Source organism: Trametes versicolor (genome assembly GCF_000271585.1).
Source record: "Trametes versicolor FP-101664 SS1 unplaced genomic scaffold TRAVEscaffold_8, whole genome shotgun sequence".
NCBI classification, from domain to species: domain Eukaryota; kingdom Fungi; phylum Basidiomycota; class Agaricomycetes; order Polyporales; family Polyporaceae; genus Trametes; species Trametes versicolor.
The window spans coordinates 2,831,601-2,856,097 of NW_007360328.1; the positions used below are offsets into that span (position 1 = coordinate 2,831,601).

Consider the following 24,497-nt stretch of genomic DNA (forward strand, 5'->3'; position numbering starts at 1 on the left):
CTATGCAGACGTATGATGTTCGTTGCTCGGTTGCGGTTGCCACTTCCCCGTCCAATTATCGTACCAAGCGTCGCTACGGGGGTCCCTCCGCGGTACGGCGTCCCAGAGCTCTTGGATGCGTCCCAGGGGCGTGGGGATGGCTGGGTGTGTCTGCCACACGCACACGGCGCCGGACGCGGACCCGGTTGCGAGATATCTACCATCCTGTGAGAAGCGTGCGCGTTCGATCACGACGCCGTCCGGGGCGGCAAGTGCGTACCAGGGGGAGCTGGCTGAAGAGGCTGCGCCAGGTTCCCACTCGTTAAATAACACTTCGCCTCCAGCGCCGGATGCGGCAGCTGTGAGGGCGCCGTCGGGTGCGAACGAGGCGTGCAACAGCTTGGCGGGAGCTTCGTTCTTGAGCTGCGTTACGGTGTGCTCGTATACGGGTGTCCCCGGGCTGCTGACGTCCCACTTGCGCACTGTGCCGTCGCTGGAGCACGTTACGAGGCGTTTGCTCTCTGCGTCGAACTGTGCAGAGTGTAGGAGAGTGTCTTTAGTGCTTGCCACAGTGGACGCGCACAGGTACACCTGGTTGACACGGTATTTGATGTTCCTGACGGAGAAGCTGTCGTCTCCCCCACCATACGCGAGCAGACGACTATTCGGGGAGAAGGCGACGAAAGTCAGGGGCGGCTTGCACTCGAAGGGCTGTAACTCCTCAAAGAGACGCATGCCAGAGGGGAGGACCCGCTTCCAGATGAATATAGATGTGTCAGAGCACGCTGCGAGTTTTCCGTCGGGGGCCCAATCTATTGCGCGTATGGGTTTACCATAGGCCGGTACTGGGAGATCGGCTTCTGGACAAAGCTCGACTTCCTCTTCCTTCTCCCTTTCCTCCACCGAGCGCCCTCCGGATGACCCGCTTGATCTGACTTGCCACAGCATGATACAGCCGTCGTCGTGTGCGGATGCAAGATCCGCGGCCTCGGGGGAGAAGGCCAGTGCGCGGACGGGCCCCGAAGGAGTTACTCTTACGGTGCTAACGGATGGATTTCGCGCATTCCAGAGCATGATGCGACCATCGTCGTAGCCACAGGCGACCCACACCGAGTCGCGTGAGATCGCGAGGGCCGTGACCGGGCGGGTGTGAGGCGGTCCTACGCACGGTGCGATTGAGGCTATCTTGGACGACTCGGACTCCGTGTCAGATTCGGGGCACATGTTCTTCATGAGAGGGTCTTGTGTTGAAAGGGATCCGCTGCCTATGGCCGCTAAGGTTTACCCTTGTGAATATTATGCGAAAGCGCGGAACAGTGGATGCGCACTGTGGTGGTGTCCGTACGGACTTGTACTTGTGGATGGTAACGGCTCCTTCGCGGGGCGGACTCGGGACGGTGGAATCGCCGTTGGCCCAGTGACAGTTTCTCCGCTCATGATGGCAAGGAGTTATACGTCGGCGCGGTATGAGAGAGTATGCGCTATGCATGCGGAGTGTTATGTACGCCGGTAGTACTCTCTCCTGAGGGCTCATTATATAGCCGTAGCGAACTATTTGAGAAACGGTGAATGCGGCGCCGTAGCAACCTATGAATGAGAGTGTGTTAATGAGCTACATCACGCACTGATTTTGCAATACGTGCCATGGCCCAGGAACTAATCAAGTCCGCGCTCGTACGCAGGTATTGTGCAGTATCTCTGGTGGCGTATACGGTATAGATGTAGTCTCTCAGGACCTACGGTATATCCGGAATAGTGCCTTTGTTGTCGGAACGCAATACGGCTTGATGAAAGCACCCACAGATGACCGCCGCTTCGAATCATCAGCGTATCCACACCCTAAATATCTATACTGCAGGCGAGTTCCAAGAATGAAGGCACTCTATAGGAGTGAGCATATTTTTAGGACGTGGATTTAGAGAGGGGAGAGGATCCCGAGGCTGAGAAGATGTCCACGCATGCACAAATTAACGCCGCGAACGTGCGGTAGCTCTCGAGGCGTAGCTTCTTGCATCCTCTTGCCAGCATTTCAACGCCCACGCTTTCCAAACAGCGTCCACGACTTTGTGGAGAATATAGGTATATATTAGTAGCTAGTGCTATATAGAAATGACAGATGCGAAATCGAATAATCTCCTTGTCCTTGCTAAAAGCCATCATACCTCTAACGGCTATTGTAGTCGAAGAGTGTCAAATATGTTTCGGGGTCGCGTAGTTTCTTCACCAGTACAGTCCCATCGAGAAGTATAACCCGTATAGACCCCCCGTCTGGCGCGAAACGCACGCTGTGTATCCCCTTCTCCACATCAATAGCTCCGCGAAACTTCTGCTTTCTGGTAAATTTGGGGTCCCTACCACAGAGGCACAGCCAGCCGTCTGCCCCGGCGACGAGAACAAGTTTGCGGTCGGGAGAAAACGACACATCCTGCACTACCAGAGGTTTCGGCCCTCCTCTCGACACAGACATACACATCTTCCCGTTCAAGGCGTTCCAACCGCGCGCGGTGCCGTCGTCTGAGCCGGTCACGATAAATCTGCTCCAGGCATCGAAGTGCGCGGCCAGGACTGTCCGCGACGAATCGTGTTCGTCTAGTGTTGCCTGCAGCGCGCGCTTTCCTACGTTCCAAATGTGACAGCAGCCTTGTCCACCGCCGGATGCGATCAGACGACCATCGGGCGAGAAGAGGACGAAGGCGAGGGCAACGGGAGGAGTACTCTGCTGTCTAGTAGGTTCGCGGATATAAAAGCTTAGGTCCTCGTGTTGGATGTTCCATACGTATATCCGCCGGCCGTCGCTGGAACCCACTACAAGCTGGGTGCTATCCGGGGACCATGCCAGCTTGAGCGCGCCTCCATCAGGGGTATGACAGGGCTTCCAGCTTGGCGCGCCGTTAAGCCACTCCTGATCGAGGCGCCACACCTTCACGCCAATGTCGGCATGTGCAGACGCCAAGTACTCGCCCGAGGGTGAAAATGCAAGTGCGCAGATGGACTCGGGCCTCCGGCTGGACGTCCATTTCATATCGAGATTCCGGTCGGTCGCATGAGAGAGCGTGATCTTTCGGTCCTCGGAGATGCTTGCAAGCCACTTTGTGTCGTGTGACATTGCTAGGACTGTGGTCGTCACTGCAGGGGGGTCCGAAGCAACTCCGGAAGACCGTGCTGAAGATGTCCCTTCCGGTTGCGCATAGTTCCGATTGTTGAAGCCTGACGTGTTCGAACCCGTGGGGCCCACGCGGTGAAGGGGAGCGTTTGGTAAAGTGTTGAGGTAGAAAGTGGCATTCACTGAGTGGGACATGCGCGTCAGCACCTTATGAGAACGCGAGACGAGCAGTACGCACTCTCATCCTGGAAGAGGGATGTGTCTTCATACGGCAGGGAGGTAATCGAGAGGCGCTTCGACGATGGAGGGGCAATGATGAAGGAAACATCATCATCGTCTTCGTGAGAGCTCATGGTAGAAGATACGCGACGCGGTGGTAAAGGATATGGTGTCTGATGTATACAGGAGAGGTATACTCCGAGAGAAGCACTTATATATCTAAACAGACTATTGAGTATTTAGTTCTGGCGGTACGCGCAACGGAACAGATTTAGGTGAATGGCGCGCACCTATACAGCATCCGCCAAGGCGGCCCAATGGCTTGTTAGATTCTTCGTCCATTTATTGACCGGTATTGAACGAAGCGTCCCACACTGGTGAGCTTATTAAGTACGGGCCCACTCTTGAGGAAAGATACGAGCCATCAATAATACGGCGGCAGGGAGTAGCAATACGCAGCATTGTGCGCTCAATCTAGTCCTCGCCGGTGAGTTTCAAGAAGACAACACTTGCAAGAACAGCACTGATATGGGCAGACTCGTGGACCATCGCTTACGCTACTGGGGAAGCTAGAGTCAGACAAACAGCTCAGCATCGAAAACTGGCAGCACCACGCACTGAGACCCATTTTCGTGCTTTGTATCCTCCCCGCGCATTCGGCAAACGGTATTGCGGGCTATATTTGCTATAGTGTAGTTATCGTATACGAGTACTATGAGCGAATACATACGTACAATAGCACACCGAAACATTGGTCGACCATCGATGCAGCGACCAGCGGAATGCAGATGGCGCCGTGGATATGAGCAGTATACTTGTGTGCGCGGGACGTAGATTCCGTGAACAACTTACCGGGATATCGAAACCCTACGGGGGCGGACGCTCGTCCTGTAGTAATAGCGACGACGCAAGCGCTAGCGCGGACGGCTGTAGGGGACGCAGGCCGGATATACACCCGAACATGTGGCGGGGTCGCCAGAGAAAATGGACGAAGAAGAAAGTTTTAAACACACATAGCGTTGCATGAGGATTATGTACTACCGCCTGAGTCGACGCTGCTTATGGCCGTCGTGGAGGAAGAGAGGCAAGAAGCAGCGAGGGGCCAGAGCGCCGAGCACCGACGCCACAATGCGGTCACAAGACGCTTCCCCAAAGCGAACGCGCCTGGGCGTCTGTTGGACTGTCCTTTCGCCCTCCATCGTTGCTGCTCGTGTGTGTTTGACTGGTCTGAGCGATGTCAAAAGAGCTCTGCGTGTCCAAAATATACCTCTCTTCCGTCCCCGCACAGCAGGACCCACCGATAGATCTCCGCCTAGCGCGATTGAGGCCTCCATCCGCAGTTTCCTCGTCCCGCCGTCTCCAGCTACACCCAGCGCCCCGTCGTACAGATCCAGGACCGCATGGATGCCTACGTCGCCGAAAATGAGAATCTAGGGAAAACGCTATTCTGTCATATGTGATTGCAATGTCGGGAGATGCCACAACGTCAAAGACGTGCTCCATAGGCACAGTCGAGCGGCCACATTGGGTAAGCCTACTCAAAGTTAGTTTCGAGATGCGTACCCTAACTCTCTTCTCGGTGTCATCGTAGGATGTGCCAACGCATCTGGTCACTTTTCGATGTACAGGATGTTGCGACGCAGGTGCCTACCTCCTACTCGACGTTTTCGGCTGTCTCTTTGGCGCAATCAGTCGCGAACCAGGAGAGGGACAAAGACTGCCTATAGGACCTGGATCGACACATTAGCTGACTGGGGTACGTCTTCTCGCTTGGTAAGTACAAGCTCAAGCCTGTCGTTTGATATACGGTCGAATAAATAACATCGGCGCAGACATGCACAGTGGAGAGCAAAGACCACAATTCACAGCGCAATGCGACAACGCATGCCTGCACGTCCGCCCTTTCCGTTATCATTCGTTCTTTGCAAAGTGGTATCCGTCGAGGGCGATCCCGAGAGACTCGCCGGTGTGCTGGGAATATCGAGTACGCGGCCACGCGGGCTGGCTAGGTATGTCTATGCTTCAACTTGTTTACGTCGCTCACGATTATCTCCACTGCTAGGTACGATGTCCACGCAAAGCGGCCGACGCCTGATTGACCTCACAATTCCGCGCATCTGCTGAAACATCTCCGCGGCGTTAAACCCCCAGGCAGCGTTTCGTGATGTCACGGTTCCTGAGGAGACGATCGTGAGTCTTGAGTTCGGCAGCTCCATCCAGGCTCTTATGACGATTTGCAGTGCCGGATCGGCGTTCGGTGCCAAAGCCCCTGGAGAACCCAAACGAGGAGGGGCCACGCGGCCCGAGGTATGCAGCTTGAGAACACAGAGCGCTCGCTGTTGTGTTTACAAAGATGCTTGGCTGAGAACAGGACGTGTTCAGAACTATGGGTGGGTGACCTGGCCTACGCACGTGAATCCCGCGACGCTCACGTACGAGTTTCTCCTGCTCTCAGCAGTCTCTCGCATCTCAAGCCCGCGTAGCAGGCTCGATTTAGGGGCGAGGACTGGGGGGTGCGGGGTCGCGCCGCTACATGTCAGGGAAAGGAGGGCTGGCTATGGTCGGAAGTTGATCGAGAACGACCAAAGGCTTGTAAGAGCAGCGCGGGCGCGGGACTCTGGTCATTCCCGCATACCAGGACGATCGTCCTGCGCGATGTCATCTTGCAACGCTCTCGGGGATCTTCTCGGGCACTGCTTCCCCCACTCTGGCTCCGGGACCTCCTGCGGCCGCGCGTCTCGAATCTCGACTGCCGGATATCAAATAGCTGTGCGGCGCTCCAGGTCGATCCCTCACAGTCGGTACATATGTCTTCTGGGAAGATGCACCGCTATTCCCGAACCACACGACGGCACCCGGCTGGACAGATGCACTCCCCGAAGCCTTACTGCCACGCGTTCTTGCGCCCGAAGTGCCTGCTGGACGAGATGGCCCGTCAACTGTCTAAACTATCAACTGCTGTTTTCCTCAAAAGGCTGTGACCACTGGCCACTAGCTGTGCTACTGATGTCGAGTGCTTGATGACTTCCCGGCGAACACCCTTGGCGTTAACCCATGACATTGTTGGGGGCGCTTTACATCCGCACTCGGGCGGGAAGGACAATAAAAACCTGCTGCAGTGACCCAACCCCGTCGCTCAGCCTCCCGTAACTGTTCCACGTTCGACAAATCTGATACCGCCGCACAAATGCCTACGTCCTACGACATACTCGGCATCATCTTCGGCGTTCTCTCTCTCTCGGGAGCTTTCAAGCACGCGTACGCATTCTTAAAGTCTCGGCAGCCCCCTGCGCGGGCCGCCGAACTCGTCGTCGCGCTGGACCAGGCGCGTAGCCGCGCGGAGAAGCTAAAACGCCAGAACCCGGACGACTTCGTTCCGGAGGCGTTTGCGCGACACTACCCCGGCGCGCACTCCAATGGCGCGTACCGCGAAGCCATTGATAGGTGCGTGTGCGGTTCGTTGTCCCGGAAATGGTTCGCGCCGGCCGACTCACCAGACGGACGTATCGTCTATCCACAGGCTGGAGCAAGACACGCACGTTCTACTGTGCAAAGCGACGGACCCGGAATATGCGCCGAAATCTCCCGTCGCGGTCTTGGCGTACGTCGTCCAATATGGTATCGAATGCAAACTCTCGCGTCAGATTCATGCCCGGATCGAGGAAGTCTGGGGTATACACGCGGTCATGGGTCAGGTACATACACCACGATGTTGATATCTGTCACCAGGCTCTGACACGCCACCTACTACTGCTACAGCACGCTATTCACCTCGGCGGATATCCCCCTGAATTCGTGCGCAATCCTAAGGAGTACATGTCTGCGCAAACGACGACAGAGACTCTTGACGTCCCCAATGCGCTTATGGCGCTATGCGGGGTCAGGACACGGCGGTAAGTAGTGGTTCTGGAAGCCACGGCGAGTACGGGAGCTCTGAACTCTCCCGGAACAGGAGTTGGGATATCATGCATGAAGACGGATTCCGCTCAAATAGCGTGCTCGACGACATGAGATTTGTGGACGCGTTATAGTAGTCGTTCGAGTATCCTTAGTGAGTCTAGTAACATGCCACCCGAAACGACCCCCCTCTGACGTCCAGACCTGCACCACATCGCTCAGTCAGCGTGAAAGGGCGGCACACGTCGTAATTCTCCACACGACCGTCTGCGCAGTCGGTCCTTGGCCTCCGCTCGGACGTTGGGGGCATCCGCAAGCCCGTGCACCGCTTGAGGGCGGTGTGTGGCGATGGTGGGTGGGCTTCAGCGCTCCGGCGTATTGTTGCGCGCGGAGGTGAATGACTCGGTGTTTATTTCTTGGTCCGTATTGCTGAGCCACGGGTGTCGTTTCCTGATGCCGTCTATATGAATGTATCCATTGGCGTTACCACGGTCGCCTCCGTTTGGTTGTGGAGGATCTCCCCGAGCTTGCTTCCGGTGGGAAGGTGTTATCGCTCTTGGCTCGTCATTGTGGCACATACGGTGCCGGCGTCGCTTTGCTGGTGAGCATAGAGCCAGTGAGTCAGATCGTGTGATGAGCCGCGCGTTGACCATGGTAATATGAGCACACACCGCGCAGTGTTATCGGCAGACCAGACGTGAAATGACGCATACGGGCCACGCGTTTGTGTTGTGGCGCCGCGTGGTCGCTCGCTGTGGCACTGGCGCGAGCTAACTCTCAGGACATGCTCGAACACGCCTCGTTTCTTGCAGGAATTTTCAGATGATGCCCCTTCAATGGTTCGATCTACCTCGAACTGGAACCTCGTCTAGACTGGCCGCTTCGACGGCCGAAAGCATAGACATCCCTGGTAAGAAGGCGAATACCCCGATCCGCGAACAAAGGACGCTGCCCAGCCTTAAAAAGGCAATACGAACCATTATTCTCGAGTCACGCCTGAATTAAATTCGAAGGTGTGCCGGCTCAGATCTGTTGTGTACTTGTTATTGACACCAATTCAGGCGGCGTGTTGGGGGCGTGTTGCGCCGTGTTGCGCCGTGATCTGGTTACGCACCGCCGCCCCTTTGGAGCTCGCCACCGCCATGACCCTGGGGGGTATATAAGAAGTCCGTTAGTGGAGAAGCCCCCTAGTGATTTCCGCCCCATCACATCGCTGTCATCGTTTCCCCGCCTAGAGCTATACATATTGGTCTACTTGCTCGCCATGCCCTCCCTTGAAGACAACAGCGCTTCGGCCGACCGTGTTAGGTGGCGGATCCATTACCCTAAACAACGGTCGTTGTCAGAGTGCGGTCACTTGGTACAAAGTACGACTTGCGGCTCAGATATCCTCTCTGCTGATGTGCTAACCTGTCGTCGAATAATTACAGGGCCCGAAACAATCCGCCACAGCAACGCTGTCATGGCACTCGCGTACTCTCGCGATAGCAAACTTCTCGCCACCGGGGCCAAACCTAGCCTAAATGGAAAAGGCAACAACGCAGGAATCTTTATCTGGAACACGTCAACCAGGACTATCGAACGGACCCTCGAGAAGGACGCGTCGAAAGACTACCCCGCTGTCTTTGCACTTGCTTTCTCCCCCGATGGAAAACGCATCGCGTCGGGCGACAGTAGCGGGCAGCTTGAGGTTTGGGACGTCGAAAGCGGAAAATGCCTCGAGGCGATACGCGGGCGCGTTCCGAAGCGGGCGATCCACGCGCTCGCTTGGTCCCCGGATGGCAAATGGATCGCGTCGGGCTCGGACGACGCCAACATATACCTATGGGATGCGGAGACGTACGTGGATTGGGAGTTGAAGATACCTGGGGGCGAGGGGAAAGTCGCATCCATGTGCTTCTCACGAAACAGCCGGTGGCTCGCGTCGGAGATGGAGAACCGTCGCTGGCACATCTGGTCCGTCGTGGGAGAGGATAAGTCACACTGGCATATAGAACTGTCCCTTTGTCGGGGCTTGATGTGGCTCGGGGACTCCGAAGCGGACGACAGGAAGGTGGTGGCGTGCCTGAAAGACGGGAGCGTGTACGCGTCGAGCGGCCGAGTCGACAAGGATGGGACGCTCGAGGCGCCCGAGTGCGTCGAGGACTCCAGCAGGTATTCGGCGCGGAACGCTGTGTTCAGCGAGGATGGATCGTACGTTCTCACTAGGTGGAAAAGCTCACCGTTGGAGATACGGCTGCGCGACCTGTCCGAGCACAGGCTCGTGCTCGAGGGCGAAATGGGCGAGATCAAGGCAATGTGCATCTCGCCCGACGGGAAGTATGTCGCATTGGCGTGCCGATCAATGGATTTCACCGCGTGCGTGTGGCGCGTCCGCTATTGTACGCTAATCGGGATCAACCAGCACGACGCGGAGGTGGAACGGATTATGTTCAGTCCTGACGGCGCTACGTTTGCGTCCGGCTCAAATGACGGCGCCGTTTGCATTCGGTCCGTGGGAGGGGAGGACAGTGGTGGCGCATAGCGAGATGAGACAAGGAAACCGAAGGGGAATGTCGGACGAGTGGAGGTTGATTCGTCGGGCGCAGGCTTGATATCCTTGCCTAGCTCGAAGAGAGCGAGGGTGGGGGCGGTGTCATGCCCACCAGTGCTTAGTTCTTCGTAGGCCGGGCCCGAGAGCCATACAGAGAGCAGGTTGATAGGGTACCACAAGCTTTCACATACCATTGTTATTCATGCCGCGATCCCGAGCTACACATGGGTGCATCTTCCCCGCTAAAGCTAGCTCGGGGGACCCCGTTTCTAGAGTGACCGACGTTCGTTCGGCGGAGACTGGGGCGACGTCAGCCAATACATCTGTAAGATATTATTGCCGAATACACACCTGTGTCTGTAGATTGGATTTACGGGTTCACGCGTCCAAAGAGTCTTGCGAGGTTCCGAGGGCGATATCGTGTCCCGGAACGGCTTATGTTGATGGACCAGCCAGACGAAGGGGATGTGAGTGCAGTGAGCATTGCCGAGCAATAGAGATGGCTTATATCGGTGAGAGAGACCGGCCCTATACCGTCGAATATGTGCTGCTAATGGTCGAAATCCGTCGTGGAGGAAGAGAAAGGAGACAGGGAGCAGAGGCGCTGACGCCACAATGCGGTCACATGACACATCCCACGCAAACGAACGCGAACGCGTCCGACGCGCGTCTGTCGCTCTCTCCTCTCGCTCTCCGTCATCGGTGCTCGTCTTTGCTGGACCGATGTGAAAGATGTCAAAAGTACTTGCTTTGCGTGCTCAACCTAGATCGAGTCGCGGAACCTGCCCAGTAGAACGTGCAGATCGAGTCGCGCCGAGAGGTGTACGAGACCTCCACCAGCAGCTCCCTCGCCGCCGATGCCCGCTGACAGTCCAGGTGGGCGGTGGGCACCAAGATGCTCGACTAGCATAGGCGAGTTTCCCCAAATATACCGTGCGTTCTTGAACTCTGATTTCTTCCTTGAAATTATTGTGGGATGTGTCGGCGCATTTTGTCTTTTCGACGTACGAGATGTTGCCACAGCGCAAGTGCCTACCGAGTGCTCGTCAATTTTATGGTTCTTGAGACGCAACCAGTAGCCAAACAAGGGAGACGGGAGCGGCATCGGGCGAGAACGACTGGTCGGATCGGGGACTGTAAGACTTGTAGCGCTGACGCGGGACTCTGGTCTTTCTAGCATACTTGGACGATCGTTCTGCGCGATGTCGTCAGCTTGCCAATGCGACGCTCTCAGGAAACGTATCGGACTCGGCCTACCGCACTGTGGCTCCGGTTCCTCCTGCGGCTGCGCGTCTCGCGTCTCGATTCCCCACTACCACCGTGGCCTTGATATGTAATAGCTATGCCGCGCTCCATGTCTATTCCTCAAGGCCTCACAGTCGACGCATATATTTCTTCTGGAAGGTCGCGCTAGCGCTCGGCTGGACAGATGTATTCCCTGAAGCTCGACTACCATGTGTACGCGTTACTGAAGTCCCGGCAGCCCCCCGCTCGAGCAGTGGAACTGGTCGTCGCTCTGAATCAGGAGCGTAGCAGCGCCGAGAAGCTGAAACGCCAAAACTCCAACGACTTGGTTCCGGAGGCGTTCGTGCGACGCCACCCCGGAGTCATTAACAGGTGAGTGTGTGATTCGTAGTTTGGGAGGTGCTTCATGCCGGCTGAGAGAGACGAAAACGAAAACGCGTCGTTAATGCATCTGCATAAGTTGGAGCACGTTCTGCTGTACAAAACGACGGACCCGGAGTACGCACTGAAATCCCCCATCGCCGTTCTGGCATACGTCGTCCAACACAGCATCGGATGCGACTTCTCGCGCTAGATTCAGGAGCGGATCGACGTGGTTTGGAATACGTTGCTATGGGTCAGGTACGTCCGCTATGATGTTCACCGCATCTGTCGCCGGACTCTGACACGACACCTATTACTGCTACAGCATGTTATTCACCTCGGCAGATACCCCCCGGATCTCGTGCGCAATCGTAAGGCATACAAGTCTGCGCAGGTGGCAAGAGAGACTCTCTACATCCCCAGTGCGGCCACGACGCCTTGCAGGGTCAGGAGACGACGGTACGTTATGGATTCGGCAGACATAGCGTGTACGGGAGTTCTGATCTCTCCCGGAACAGGGGCTGAGATATCATGCATGAGAACGCATTCCGCTCCAATAGCGTGCTCGACGATACGAGGATTGTGGACACATTATAGAAAGATCGAGGTACGAGGCAGGCGTTTGGTGCGGGACAATGTGTTAAGATACGGGACTATATCATATCTATCAGCTGAACGGGTGTAAAATGCACGGCGATCTCAGTGAGTGCAAGTATTCCCTGGGTACTATAAACTGTCGTGTTCATAAATGGCGGATGTTGCGTGTGTAGAAGAATCACCAAACAGACTGGTAGCGTAACTGAAGCGTGTACTATTCCACATCCTTATCGTACTCTACGGTTAAGTCCCGTCATGACGATTCCGTACTAACGGTGGCCAACAATGCGCTTCAAGTTCTCCCACAGAGGACGCCGACGTGCCTCTGCTGAATGCGACCGGCGCCACCTCTTACCCCCACCATCCACACAGCTCCAGGTAGGATTTACCTCTCCACAATAGATGTAGCCATCTGGCGATGCGCACGCGGCAAACTTGGTGTCCGGTGAAAACCCCACACTGCTGATTGTCATGCAGTAGTCGTGCCAGCCTGCGGGCTTGTCACTAAACCCTGGCTCAGATAAGCTCCGCCAGCAGCGTAGAATTCCCTCGGCCGTCCCAGTCAGTAGAAGCTTGCCATCGGACGAGAACGACGCATCTAGCGCCGGGCAAGTGTGGTGCGTCGAGCGCAAGATCTCGACCTCAATAGGACGTTCGTCCCTGAAGCCAGTGGTCCAGACGCGCACCTGCTTATCGCTCGAGCAAATGACGATGTGCGCACCGAGAGCGTCGAACCGCGCGTTAAGGATGGTCTCCGGCGGTTCCGGACCAGAAATTGTTGCCCGCTTCGTTCCGGTTTGGACGTTCCAGATATCACATCGACTCCCTATCCCCGGGGTGTTGAATGCGAGCAGAGCAATGTCGGGGGAGAACCGTGCGAAGGCGAGGGTGCCGCGGGGATGACGGCCGAATCCATGATGGACCACCTTCTTGACGCCCGGCTGCAGGGTGTATACGGCTATGTCATCGGAGCATATCGCGATGCGCGTGCCGTCGGGATACCAAGATACCGCGAGCACGGAGGCCTGCGAGGCAAGTTCATAGATGTGTTGTACGTTCAACTGGGTTTCCCAGCCGCCAATGCCATATCCGATAGACCACACGTAGACATAGCCGTTGTGCCCGGACGCGAGTTGGCGGCCGTCTGGGGAGAAAGCAAGTGCACAAACGGAGAACCCGACCGCTCGTTGCGCGACAGCGATTGAGGGATCCGTTGTCCGTCGGAGAAAAATATTCCCGTCCAAGGAGCCATGGGCAACCCACTTGGAGTCGGGTGAGAATGCAAGGGCGGTGGTGCGCTGTGGGCGGTCTTGCGAGGAGACGAGGGGTCCTCGATAGCGTTCTTCCGACGGCGCATCTGGAGGATAGGGCCACGGCGTCAGGCCGTGGGGCGCTCCGACGGCGGGTGCGCTCCTCCTTCGACTCGGAGCGGTTCCGACATCGCGAGGGGGCGGGGCGAGTCCGGCGTCTTTTGCGGTGTGCATCCGAGCATCCTGACGGTCGAGTTCTGAAGACGTGCGCTGGTTAACATCGCAATACGTGCTACGGTATACCATTCTGTACTCTCACCATTTAGGATCGAATCTCGGGCAGAGGCGAACTGGGTTCTCTCTACGGAAGAAGCGCCACTGGCAGGCGACGAGGGCGGCGACTCAATGATAATAGTGATCTCAGGGGATGACCTTCGCGACGACTCGGAAGCAACATTCCGCCGTGCTCCTTCTTGCTCTTCCGACGGCGCATTTGGGTCCCCGGTGCGGAGCCTCCTCGAGCGGGGGTTCACGTTGTCCACGGAACCGTGTGAAGTGCTTCTGTAAAGACGATCGGCTGCTGGTTGTAATATGCGGGTCAGTATTGTACGAGTATGCCAAAACGACGATACGCACTTACACCGCCGTAGCGGGGAGGTGCACGTAGCGTCTTCAGGTCGGGGATAGATGAAAGGCTGGATCGGGCGCCCTGAGTGATACCGGCGGCGTCATGAGAGCGCATGACGGGGGAATATGCGGGGCCGTAGGAGAAGGCAGATTCGTGTCTCGTGTCCATTGGGTGAGAGGTGAAGGGTGGGATTTCCTGCGTGTACGGGAGAGGACTCCGAGTCAAGGAGCACTTATATATCTGACATGGACTATTCAGTGTATCGTCGGGTTGGTATATACCGCAGATCGATAGGTCGAGCTGAATAGCACGCACCTACACTATAGCACCCCATTTGTATGTCGGTATTGCAAGACGGAAGTGCTATAGTTCAGCTATGTTTTACGAGTGTATATGAATACATACGTACTACACGTAGACGTGCTGAACCCTGCGTTGATGTACGGGCGGCTGCACGCTGATTATGATGCGAGCGGTAAACCTGGTCATAATGAAGATCCAGTGAATAAAGCGCGCCGAGATTCGAGGTATTCAAAATGACCGCCGCGCGAGGCACTGGGGTGCTGTGAGAACAAGAGTCGGGGAGAATTGAGAGACGCACCCGCTAAAATTGACACAAAACTTGGATGCTTCGGTCGTGTCGAGGACGAACATATCGTACTTAACCTCTTCGCTGACCACAGCAGTCCGAGTTGCGATCCTGAACGAAACACGGTCGCACCTTCACTGTTCAAACGTTCAAGGTTCGATTGTGGACGGCTCTGCTCGCCTGCACATGCGATTGCCCGAGTCCATGGCCGGGGCATATGTCGGCGACCTACTAAGAGCGGATGCGAGGGCCATGACGCGCAACAGCACAGCGGCTGAAAGAGGGCTAGTACGCTACCAAATGAGTCTACGCTGTTTTCGACGTGGAGGAAGAGAGAGAAGACGCGAGCCCGGGGAAGCTGAGAGCGGAGGCGCCGACGCCACAATGCGGTCACATGACGCATCCCACGCGAACAAACGCGAACGCGCCTGGGCGTCTACTGTCGCTCTCTCCTCTCGCCGTCCGTCATCGCTACTTGTCTTTGCCTGACTGGTCTGAACGATGTCAAAAGTCCTCCGCGTGCCGAAGCTCGACCTTGCGGCTGTCCTCGCACAGCAGAACCCGACGATCGATCTCCGCCTCGACGCGTACGAGGCCTCCACCCGCAACTTCCTCGCCGCCGTCTCCAACTACACCCAGCGCGCCGTCGCGGAGATCCAGAACCGCAAAGATGCGTACGCCGCGGAGAAGAAGCGCTTAGCGGAGAAGGCGCTGCAGATTGAGGCCGAGACGAATCAGTGCAAGCTCAAGGAGATCGAGCTTATCAAGGGTACGTCCACCTTCCTCCTCCCCGCTGACCGCGCGCTGACTGGGCATAGTGCTGGATAAGGAGCAGGAGGAGAGGAAAGAGGCGGAGGCGAGCGTTGCGGCGCTCCGGAGGCAGCTGAACTCGGTCAAGGACAAGTGCGCGAGCCTCGATGTCGAGATCGAGCAGCACCGCGTCGTCGCCGCCAACCTCCTCCGCGAGCGCAAACGCGAGCAGGCCATCCTCAGCGCCCATTCGGCACGCGCACATCCGGAGGTCGCGGCGTGCGAGGCGGCGCTGAAGTGCGTCGTCGAGGGCATCGGCCAGGACAAGATCCTCGTCCGCTGGACGCACATCGACCCCGCCGACCACGACCGCGAGTTCAGTATCGTCATCGACGTCTCGAGTCGTGTATACAAAGGTACGCCCTCTGTTGCGCTCGGTTTTCTGCTTTTCGCCCCGCTCATAGGCGTCAGTGCCGACAACAACACCGTTCCTCCCCACCCTGCCCATCCTGCTCGACGAGCTCAACGACTCGCGCGACATCTACGCGTTCATTCGACACGTTCGCGCCGCCTTCCGCGAGCTCGTCGCTGGCCGATGACCTGTCTGTTCCCGCCCCGTTTTCCGTGGACGCTGCTTGGGCTTGTTGTACTGTATACCACCCTGGACCTCCTGCATCAACACGACGGCTCTTCCTACGTCTTGTCTGCGTCCATGCGTGCGATGGGGTGCGGCTCTCCGTGTCTGGCGCTCCAAGTGTAGGTCGGCGGCGACACCCAGGTCTCAGGGGGTTGAGCGTATCCGTATTCGTATTTTCGTCGAGCGCGTGCTTGCTGAAAAGCTGTATCCGTGTGTTCGGCTTGGACGGACAAACGTGTTCGGCACGCGGATTGGACATTTTCCGCTGATATTTTACCTTATAGATGGCGTGTCCGTGCTGTTGCGTTGCGTTGCGTTGGCTTGGGGTGTAGCGGCTGGCTGTCTGCGCTGGCTCTGAGAGTGGGAAAGAGGTGCGTCGTCGCCGAGCCGTCATCTGCTAGTTCCACTACGACGGTCATTCGCTCGATAGTGTCCTCAAGGTATGTCCACTGCAACGCTCTGCCGCTGCGCGCACATCGCTGACAGAGCTTCGGATATACGCGAATCTGGAGACCAGGCCAGGATCTCTGTCGCATGGTCGAGATACGGACATCTGCACGTTCGTGGCCCTCCGGTACGCCTCTCGCGCGGTCGCCAGGGCACCCCCCGACCTAGCTCCCGGGATGTCTCCCTCTGGCGTCCTGCAAGCGCGCCGCAGGCTGCGCATTCAGGTGGGCGTACGCTCGCCATTCTCTCTCGGCCGTCCGTGCAGCCGAGCGTGGGCCTGTGCGTGGGCTTCTGCGGGCGAGGAGGGGCACCCGTGCGTTACGAGGGGCTCGGGGCGTGTGTGCGCGAGAGGTGAGTCGGTTTGAGTGGTTGTGCGTGGGGACTCCGAAACGAGAGGTGAGCGTGTGGGGTACGTGGGGGCTCGCATCGAAAGTCATTCGGGTGGCAGAACGCGACAGCGGACGGTCGAGTGCGCGGGGCAGGAAGAAGTCGGGCCGTCGAGCTATCTAGTGCGCTGAGGCTGCGATTCGTTTTGCGGACTCGCGCGGTGTTTTCGACCCGGGGTACCTTTGGGCGTACAACGAACTGACGTCGACCAGGATACGGGTCTAGGTGTCCCCTGCGGCTGTCCTCGCGGACGTCGAACACTTGCTACCGTCTCCACACGGCGTTGTCGCGCTCGGCTGTGCGCGACTCGGACTCGGGACACGGTGAGTGGTTCTATTGGCGCGATTTCGGGATTCTGGCGTGCTGTTGCGTGCGCGCGGAGGCGAGGCGAGTCTGCGGCGTGCATAGGTGATCTCTGTGAAGGTCTAAGACGGGGCATGGTAGTAGTCGCGTTCCGGAAGGGTGAAGTGTACCCGTCGAAGCGGGGTTTTGCTAGGAGACGAGGTTGTTCGCGGGAGTTCGTATTGTGGAGTCGCGCGTTGACGTTTCTCTTGCAGATGCACGACTCGGAGCTTGCGTGGCGCGTCGTCGAACATGACCGCGATGCGATTCCGACTCGAACAGGGGAGCGCGATGGCGAGCCCGCCGCCGTATCCAGCGGAGCGGAGCTGAGCCGCGAGCCGTTCTGCGGGTAAAACGGCTGCACGGGCGGAAATGGCGTTGTGTTGCTCCTCTGGGGTACGCACAGGTGCGTATAGTCGAACCTCGCGGTATCCTGGAGCACACAACTAGCTTACATAATCTTCCGCGGTACGCGTCCAGGTTTCCTCGCAGCCATTCTCATGGATGTCGACGCCTCTGCACAGAAGTTACTTTTGCCTGCAGCGCATGAGACTCTGCCGCCGCAAGATGTGGCAAGTGAAGCCTCCAACGAATGCTTTACGCAAGTCCGCAACGCATTTAGGTCATCGTTGCGGAAGTCTGGCGGCTCGTGATTGTTGTAAGACGTCCCTCGCAAGCACAGGCTGCGCACCTAAGGCGTCGTCGCAATCAACCTTGTGTCCATTTGGTGAGTGAGGTCCTCAGCACGGTCTCGAGATCCGGTATGCTGTTGCGTGTATGCGGAAGCTTGAGGCTCGAGACGAGCCCGCGTCTTCGTGAACCGCATCTGTTGCAGAAGCGGTGGCGGAGCGCCACAGAATTACCCGTCGCACTGTGGAAGTGTCCCGTGCGCTCGCCGGGGGCAGGGATGCTGGTAGTAGCGATCGATGGTGGATGATATTGAGAGATGTGGTGAAGATGCTGCTGCGGGACGTACGCGGGGGAGATTCGTGTTGCCTGCGCTCTGAGATTCGTTTTACAAAGCTGAGACGACTCGGTTGAGTATTCAGACCTCGCCGTCGAAGCTCGATAGGACCGCGCTGCCTCTTCGAGGTGGTACTTCTACGAGATCGCACCCCGCGTAGCTCCCCTTCCGGAATGGATGTCTTCACCAGGGGGGGACTCTCATGAGAAGGTGCGCCACGCGTTGGTGGTGTGATGCTGTGCGGCCGCCTGTTTGGGCAGGATCCGCTCTTAACGACCTCAGGCAGCTGTTTCTCCCCCACATTCAGCTCGCTTATGGTACGCCTTGTTCCTTGGTGAAGCCGGTTTGCTAGCCCCTGACTGCCCCCAACGGAAGGTCTGATTCGGCCTCTCCGAAGGCCGTGCCGTCGTAGGGGTTCGCGCTAAAGGCGAATACCGGCATCCGTCGACGACAGACACCGCGCGGCCTTGAAATGGAAATCCGTCGTGCAGTCCAACGCTGATATCCTTGTTACGCCAACATGGAGGCCGTCGGAAAAGGCAGGTGCACCGGAACAAACCCGTTCTAGCGACTCGTATGGAGAAGGGGGCGTGGTCCGCCCCGATTTGGTTACCCACAGACGCCCCCCGGGGTTCGCCACTGCCATGACCCCCGCAGGGATATAAGGGGCTGGCTTGGGGGAATCCCTCGAACGACTCCCGCTCTCCTGCCACACATCGCCACCGTTCCTGCTACTCGACACCCTTGCGCTACATCCCCGCTCGAACACTCGCCCGCCATGCCCTCTCAAGATACCGACGCTCTTCTCGACCCGTCGTTCACGGATGGCTCCGCAGCGCTGCTATCGCCACAGGAAGTTGCCAGCGAGCATGCCAAGGGTACGAATCACGTCTTTGCCCTATCACTCTCACGATGCTAACCCACGCTTTATGAACATATCGCTCATCTTCGTATTCTCGAAGGCGGCATCGACCGAATGTCCGCCACTGGCACTTCGTCAGACCACGGGTCCTATGCTCCAGACGACGAAGACACCGCCACAGACGTTCAAGGTTACTTCGAAGCGCCCGACTCTGCCTGTCCAGTGGAGAGGCGCTATGGCGCGGACGCTCTGCAGGAACAGCCCGCCTCCGCCCAGCTACCGCTGCTGCAGGTACAGAGCTCCGCGACGGGCTTCACAGGTCTAGTCGCAACGCTTGCGTCATCTGGTGACATGACGATGGTCGCCCCGGTTGAACACCGGCGCAGCCCCACTCCGCCAAAGCTCCAATCGTCTACGAACGCTGCCGTCGGTGCGCTAGGCCCGATATTAGACGCAGATCCCTCGAATCATCCCATGGGCATGCCGAATGAAGATGAAGATGACGAATACAAGACAATCACCAAGGAAGAAGCCCTTGTGAGAAGTGAGCAGACGCCGCGCATTTTGCAGTGGCAGCCCGCCGCCAATGGACACACGGGGGCAATTACGTCGCTCACGTATTCCCATGACAGCACGATGCTTGCGACCGGCTCGGACGACACCTCCATCGCCCTCTGGAACACGTCCAACCAGACCATCGTCCGCAAGTGGGACGCGCACACCGACGTCGTATGGGAGCTCGCGTTTTGCCTCGACAACAAACGGCTCGCGTCCGCCGGCGCGGACAGCAACGTCATGGTGTGGTGGGTTGAGACAGGTGAATGCCTGGCAACGATGACTGGGCACGAGGAGACCATCCACGGGATGGCGTGGTCCGCGCACGGGAAATACATTGCGTCGGGCTCAGACGACATGAGCGTGCGCCTGTGGGATGCGGACACGTATGAGCAAAAGACGGTGCTTGAGGGCCACGAAGCGATGGTCACATTTGTGCGCTTCTCCCGCAACAGCCGCTGGCTCGCCTCGGGTGCGGCGGACTACTGCGGACGTCTCTGGGACGTCGAGGCGGGCACGCCGCATGTGGTACTACGCGGACACAGGGGGATGCTCTGGAATGCAGACTTCGACGCGGACGACCGTAGGCTCGTGACGTGTTCGGACGACGGGAGCGCGCGCGTATGGAGCGTAGAGACGGGCGAGATGCTCGTCAACATTCACGAGCACCAGAGCCCGGTGTGGAGCGTCGCGTTCAGCCCGGGCGGGACGCGCGTGCTCACAGCGTCGAGCGACTCCACGGTCAGACTCTCTATGTCGTCCACAGGCCGGGGCAAGTTCGTCCTCAGTGGGCACGAGAGCATGGTCAACACTATATGCTTCTCGCCCGACGGAAAGTACGTTGCCTCAGCGTCATGTGACGAAACCGCACGTTTGTGGCACGCTGCCGATGGGAAGTCTCTCGCCACGTTTGACGAGCACAACGACAAGGTGACACTAGTAGCGTTCGGTCCTGATGGCGACACTCTCGCATCGGGATCAGATGATGGCACCGTTCGCATCCGATTGAGAAAGGAATGGGATCCCTACGGTGCAGAACAAGACGAAGACGACAGCCACGACGACGGCGACGACGACGAGTAGGAAAAGAGGGTATACGAGGAGCAAGCTGAGAAGGTAGTTGAGACTGAACGGGAGGCTGAAGGTGCTGGAAATGGTGACAAAAATAGCAAAACACTAAGGGGAAGATACGAGCGAGTTGACGGAAAGCAGAGGCAATGGTGTCGAAGTAAGCAAAGAAACCCGTGGCATTATGTCTGATTATTTTGCACATACGGAATGAGATCGTCTATTACTTGTATTGGGTACACAGATAGTCCATGCTACGCCACCCAAAGCGCGTCGTGGGCACACTTTCATCAAGGAACGCTCACTCGAATTTCGAGTGCGGCTCCGAATTCTCGCGATTCTTAAGCGAACCCTGGTCGTAATCCGTAAATCTGATGTTTTGAGCTCGAACCCGTGTTTGCCGAATGTCGTCGAAAGGTTCGCTGTTCAAGTCAACGTACTACAAGCAGATGAGTTTGTCGGCCGACCAGGGTGCAATCGTTTGCTGTGAGACGAGAGATGTGGAGCTCGGACGTCATCTCAGACTCTCTTGTTCCCTTCGAACGTGCGCAGGGTCGGGCCTCCAGTAGTCAACACCGCGGTCGTCCGCGTCGAAGTTAAATCGCGACATCGGACCACAGTGTATCTCCGGGCACGGGCGATACCACTGGCGGGTACGGCGGGCCCGGTGTGAGTTCCATATACGGGCGCAGTTGCCCTTTCCGCATGACATGGCCGGCCACCTTTCGTGTCGTGCGGGGGATCTACAAGGAGAGCTCCGTCGTGGTTCTATGAGCGGGTTTCTTAAAATGTCTCCGCGTTCAAGACGTGTAACCTCATCCCAGCGGTCGGAGCCCAGCGCGATCCACCTCTCGTCCACGGATCACGCGAAGCGGCTCCGCTTAGTATCCAATTCGTGCTCGTTCCGGACCCTTGTCGCGAGTTACTTGCTCATCTTGGCTAAATAGTCCTCGTCCTTGTCCTCCGAGCTGGCGACGCGAGACGAGTATTGTCGAAAGAGACGGCGAGCACGTACACATTGTCGCCATGGTCTTCACCGGGGCCAGCTTGCTGTTGTGGGAGTAGGCAAGCGCCACGACCCCACCTTGGTGGTCTTGTAAAAACGGCGGCGGCGGTCTGCGCGTCGTTCGGAAGCTGGGGGTGCCTCCCCCATTGACGTCGGACGTTGTAGTAGGGTGCACACAGGGTCAGCATCATATACAAGCTTGGTTCAACCGAATTGGACGTACTCTAGCTACAGACCGTATAGGGAGTGCCACTCGAAGGCGAGGGGAAGGGCGCGGTGTGAGGTGATGGCTGGTTGACTAGAATAAACATGACTGCCGAGCGTTGCGAGCTCACGGCGCGGCAAGAAGTGAAATGACTCTACGGAAGATAATGGGTCAGCGGTCCGGAAAAGCGGTGGGCAGTGCAGGCCGCAGAGACCTCTTACTCTGATCCCGGTCATATACCTGAGACAAGATCCTGGATATGCCACAGAAGGCGTATCAGAAAGTATAAGTCAAGACGGCACGAGCAGCGCGCTCGCGCACCATTGAGATGGGCATACGCACCCACTATAATACAGGTATCATGCATAGATTCCTTCGTTGTTTGTGTAGACGAAGAGGGCGGCGTCTCAAAGCAGGTCGTTACTAACGATCTTGGGTAATCGGTCCGCGCATGAGACGGATTGGCGAGCCTCGAAAGACCTAGAGACAATTGTCGAGTCAGCGTCGACACCGATATCGGCTTGCATGTAGGCAATATTGTTTGAGTCAAGGCATTTTTTGTTTGGCGGTGTATCGGGGCATGTCACCGCCCGCGGCAGTAATACGGCGAAGAGAAGACGAATAGAGGCTACCGCGCCGCCTGCGCAGTGCAGAAAGGATTATAGAGTGAGTTTCAGCACGCGACTAGAAGATAAACATAGCAAGGATGCTCGAAGCTGTGGACGGTGGCAAGAAAGAAGGACTGCGGTGGTAGAATGGCGGCGTTGTTTGCGATTGTTAGGATCCAAAGCCTCCGCATTCCGTTTTGGGAAACGTGCAACGCGTCTGCTGATGTAAGCGTGGTCGATGAACGGCAGATGTGGGCGCTAAAGAGCTTTGACTTGCCTCATCGTCTGCGTCGACCCCTCCGTCTTTTTTGTTTTCAGCGTTCTGTGTTCTGCCACGACCGGCCTCGGATGGAGTCTCTCAACCTGAACAACCTCGCCAGCTCGCTCCCGGCCTCCAGCTATGCCAAGGCGGAGAACGAGCTTACGAACAACTTCAGAGGTCCGTGCACATCTCTCTCTCATCTCCCGCCTCGCCTCGGTCGGCGGCGACCGATCCGCCACCCCACTCCGCGATGCGTCCCTCCACGACGACGGGCATCTTCCGCGGTGTCGACATTAGGCGAAGACGAGGGCGGGGGACGTCTACCGCAGAACAGCTCGCTCACCCACTTTGTCCGTCGCCGCAGCTGCCGCCCTAAGCCTCACTACCCTCTTTCGCTCTTCGAAGACCGCCTCCAAGCGCGCGTACAACGCTGGATACGCAGCAGCATGCCAAGATCTCCTCAACATGATTCAGCAGGGCGTCTCCACGGACGCCGATCCAAGCCGCGAAGTCACCATCGGGAGGATCATGGACTACATCGAGGCCCGACTCGAGGCCATCAAGGCCCGCGAAGAGGAGGAGGACGAGGAGGAGGAGCGGTCGTCCAAGGCGGGCCCCAGCACGTCGAAGCCGAAGCCCCCTAGTCCCCCGCTGGCCCCGGCGCGGGCCCGCGAGACGGTGCGTCCCACGCATACATCGCCGTCTTATCATGGCTGACTTCTGGTGCGTATTTAGGCCGTCGTAGCGCCGCCGACGCCGTACACCCCGTCCACGATGGATACGTCTCGCACGTACGCCGCACCCGCGCTATCTTCTCCGACGCCCGCCGCAGCGCCCCTGCGCCCCGTATCAGCGGCCATCCAGCCCCTTTCGCGCGCCTCCAAGGCCCGCTTCATACCCTCTGTCAACGCTAAGGACCTCTCGTCCGTCCCACTCCCCGCTCCCGCCGCCTTGCCCTTCGCGTTCGAGCCTCCAGCGGTCACGGACGTCACCGTCCCTTCCATGGGCGCACTCCCTGACTCCGCCGCCCCCTCGCTCAACGCTACGCTGAAGCGTCGGCGAGAGGCGACCGGTATGGACGCTCCGCCGGCGCCCGGATCGGGCGCGGAAGCGATGACTGGTGCGGTGGGCGGTTCGGGCACGAGCCGGCGGCGCACGCGCAGCTGGCGCAACTCCGACCAGCACGGCGCGCACCAACACCAACATCAGCAGCATCAACAGCAGCTGGACGAGACTATGGATGTAGAGGAGGAGGGTCCGCAGCGGAAGCGCGTCGCGCGGCGGTGAGATTCGGTGATGCAGGTGTGGCGGACCGCGTTCTTTTAGTTTTCGTTTTAGTATGCATTCGCCCTTCTTTACATACGACGCTGGCGGGACGGTGCGTTTGCGGCAGTCGCGTTTACATGAGCACATGATGATTGTATCCTATAGCCATATGATGTTTGTTGCGTAACCTTATGTTTGGCCGTGGCTGCAATTGTATAACATGTTCATTGGCTTCTTTACGAGCACGCGGAAGACGCGCGAGGGTAGCGGATGGCCATCACGTTCGCGAGGGTTACATATGTTTAAACTATAGGTGAGTGGTATACATTTTCACAGCGGTAACTCGAGCTCACCTTTCCACGTTGCTTAGGTCGCGGCTGCCTGCCGGGTCACCCCCACCAGCTCAAACTCGCATTCTACGGCCGCGCACCAATATGCGTCTGTCCTCGCGCTATTCAACGGCAAGTCCTCCGGAGTATCTACCTCCGCGCCTACCCTCGCAACGACCCCCGCCGCCGCCACCGCGGCCTCCCATGTACGTACGTCCCTACCCTCCCCGGTCCTCTTCCCCTCCTCGTGCACCCGATGGAGACGTCGAGCGTCTTGCACGATTTGAACACCGTTTTTGTCACGGCCACGGATACGTCCGGCTACCCTGCAGTACGCGAGCTCCGGCTTCGTCTTGTCGGTGTTCCGATCGTGACCGCGCTCGTCCAAGCGTTTCATAGAGTCTGG

General features: G+C 57.8%; 4 protein-coding genes across 4 annotated transcripts; 3 read left to right on the forward strand and 1 right to left on the reverse strand.

The window, feature by feature from the left end:
- TRAVEDRAFT_128047 (WD40 repeat-like protein) lies at positions 1-13,420 on the reverse strand (the record flags this gene model as incomplete). Its single annotated transcript, XM_008042653.1, has 3 exons — positions 1-272; positions 2,335-2,984; positions 12,999-13,420. The coding sequence occupies 3 exons, from the start codon at positions 13,418-13,420 to the stop codon at positions 1-3; spliced, it is 1,344 nt and encodes a 447-aa protein (XP_008040844.1).
- A 1,453-nt stretch (positions 13,421-14,873) lies between these two features.
- TRAVEDRAFT_151731 (uncharacterized protein) lies at positions 14,874-15,815 on the forward strand. The gene is made up of 3 exons (XM_008042654.1): positions 14,874-15,172; positions 15,222-15,569; positions 15,625-15,815. The coding sequence occupies exons 1-3, from the start codon at positions 14,905-14,907 to the stop codon at positions 15,750-15,752; spliced, it is 744 nt and encodes a 247-aa protein (XP_008040845.1). The 5' UTR covers positions 14,874-14,904; the 3' UTR covers positions 15,753-15,815.
- A 3,451-nt stretch (positions 15,816-19,266) lies between these two features.
- On the forward strand, positions 19,267-20,430 carry TRAVEDRAFT_38701 (WD-repeat protein; the record flags this gene model as incomplete). The annotated part of the gene is made up of 1 exon (XM_008041952.1): positions 19,267-20,430. The coding sequence occupies one exon, from the start codon at positions 19,267-19,269 to the stop codon at positions 20,428-20,430; it is 1,164 nt and encodes a 387-aa protein (XP_008040143.1).
- A 2,084-nt stretch (positions 20,431-22,514) lies between these two features.
- TRAVEDRAFT_30294 (uncharacterized protein) lies at positions 22,515-23,991 on the forward strand. Its single transcript, XM_008041929.1, has 3 exons — positions 22,515-22,673; positions 22,861-23,174; positions 23,232-23,991. The coding sequence occupies exons 1-3, from the start codon at positions 22,583-22,585 to the stop codon at positions 23,781-23,783; spliced, it is 957 nt and encodes a 318-aa protein (XP_008040120.1). The 5' UTR covers positions 22,515-22,582; the 3' UTR covers positions 23,784-23,991.
- The last annotated feature ends 506 nt before the right edge of the window (positions 23,992-24,497 follow it).

Coding starts and splice junctions, on each gene's coding strand:
- TRAVEDRAFT_151731 (XM_008042654.1), top strand. CDS start 14,905: ATGTCAAAAGTCCTCCGCGTGCCGAAGCTCGACCTTGCGGCTGTCCTC. Junction 15,173..15,221: donor GGAGATCGAGCTTATCAAGG/GTACGTCCACCT, acceptor GACTGGGCATAG/TGCTGGATAAGGAGCAGGAG. Junction 15,570..15,624: donor CTCGAGTCGTGTATACAAAG/GTACGCCCTCTG, acceptor CATAGGCGTCAG/TGCCGACAACAACACCGTTC.
- TRAVEDRAFT_30294 (XM_008041929.1), top strand. CDS start 22,583: ATGGAGTCTCTCAACCTGAACAACCTCGCCAGCTCGCTCCCGGCCTCC. Junction 22,674..22,860: donor GCTTACGAACAACTTCAGAG/GTCCGTGCACAT, acceptor CCGTCGCCGCAG/CTGCCGCCCTAAGCCTCACT. Junction 23,175..23,231: donor CGGCGCGGGCCCGCGAGACG/GTGCGTCCCACG, acceptor GTGCGTATTTAG/GCCGTCGTAGCGCCGCCGAC.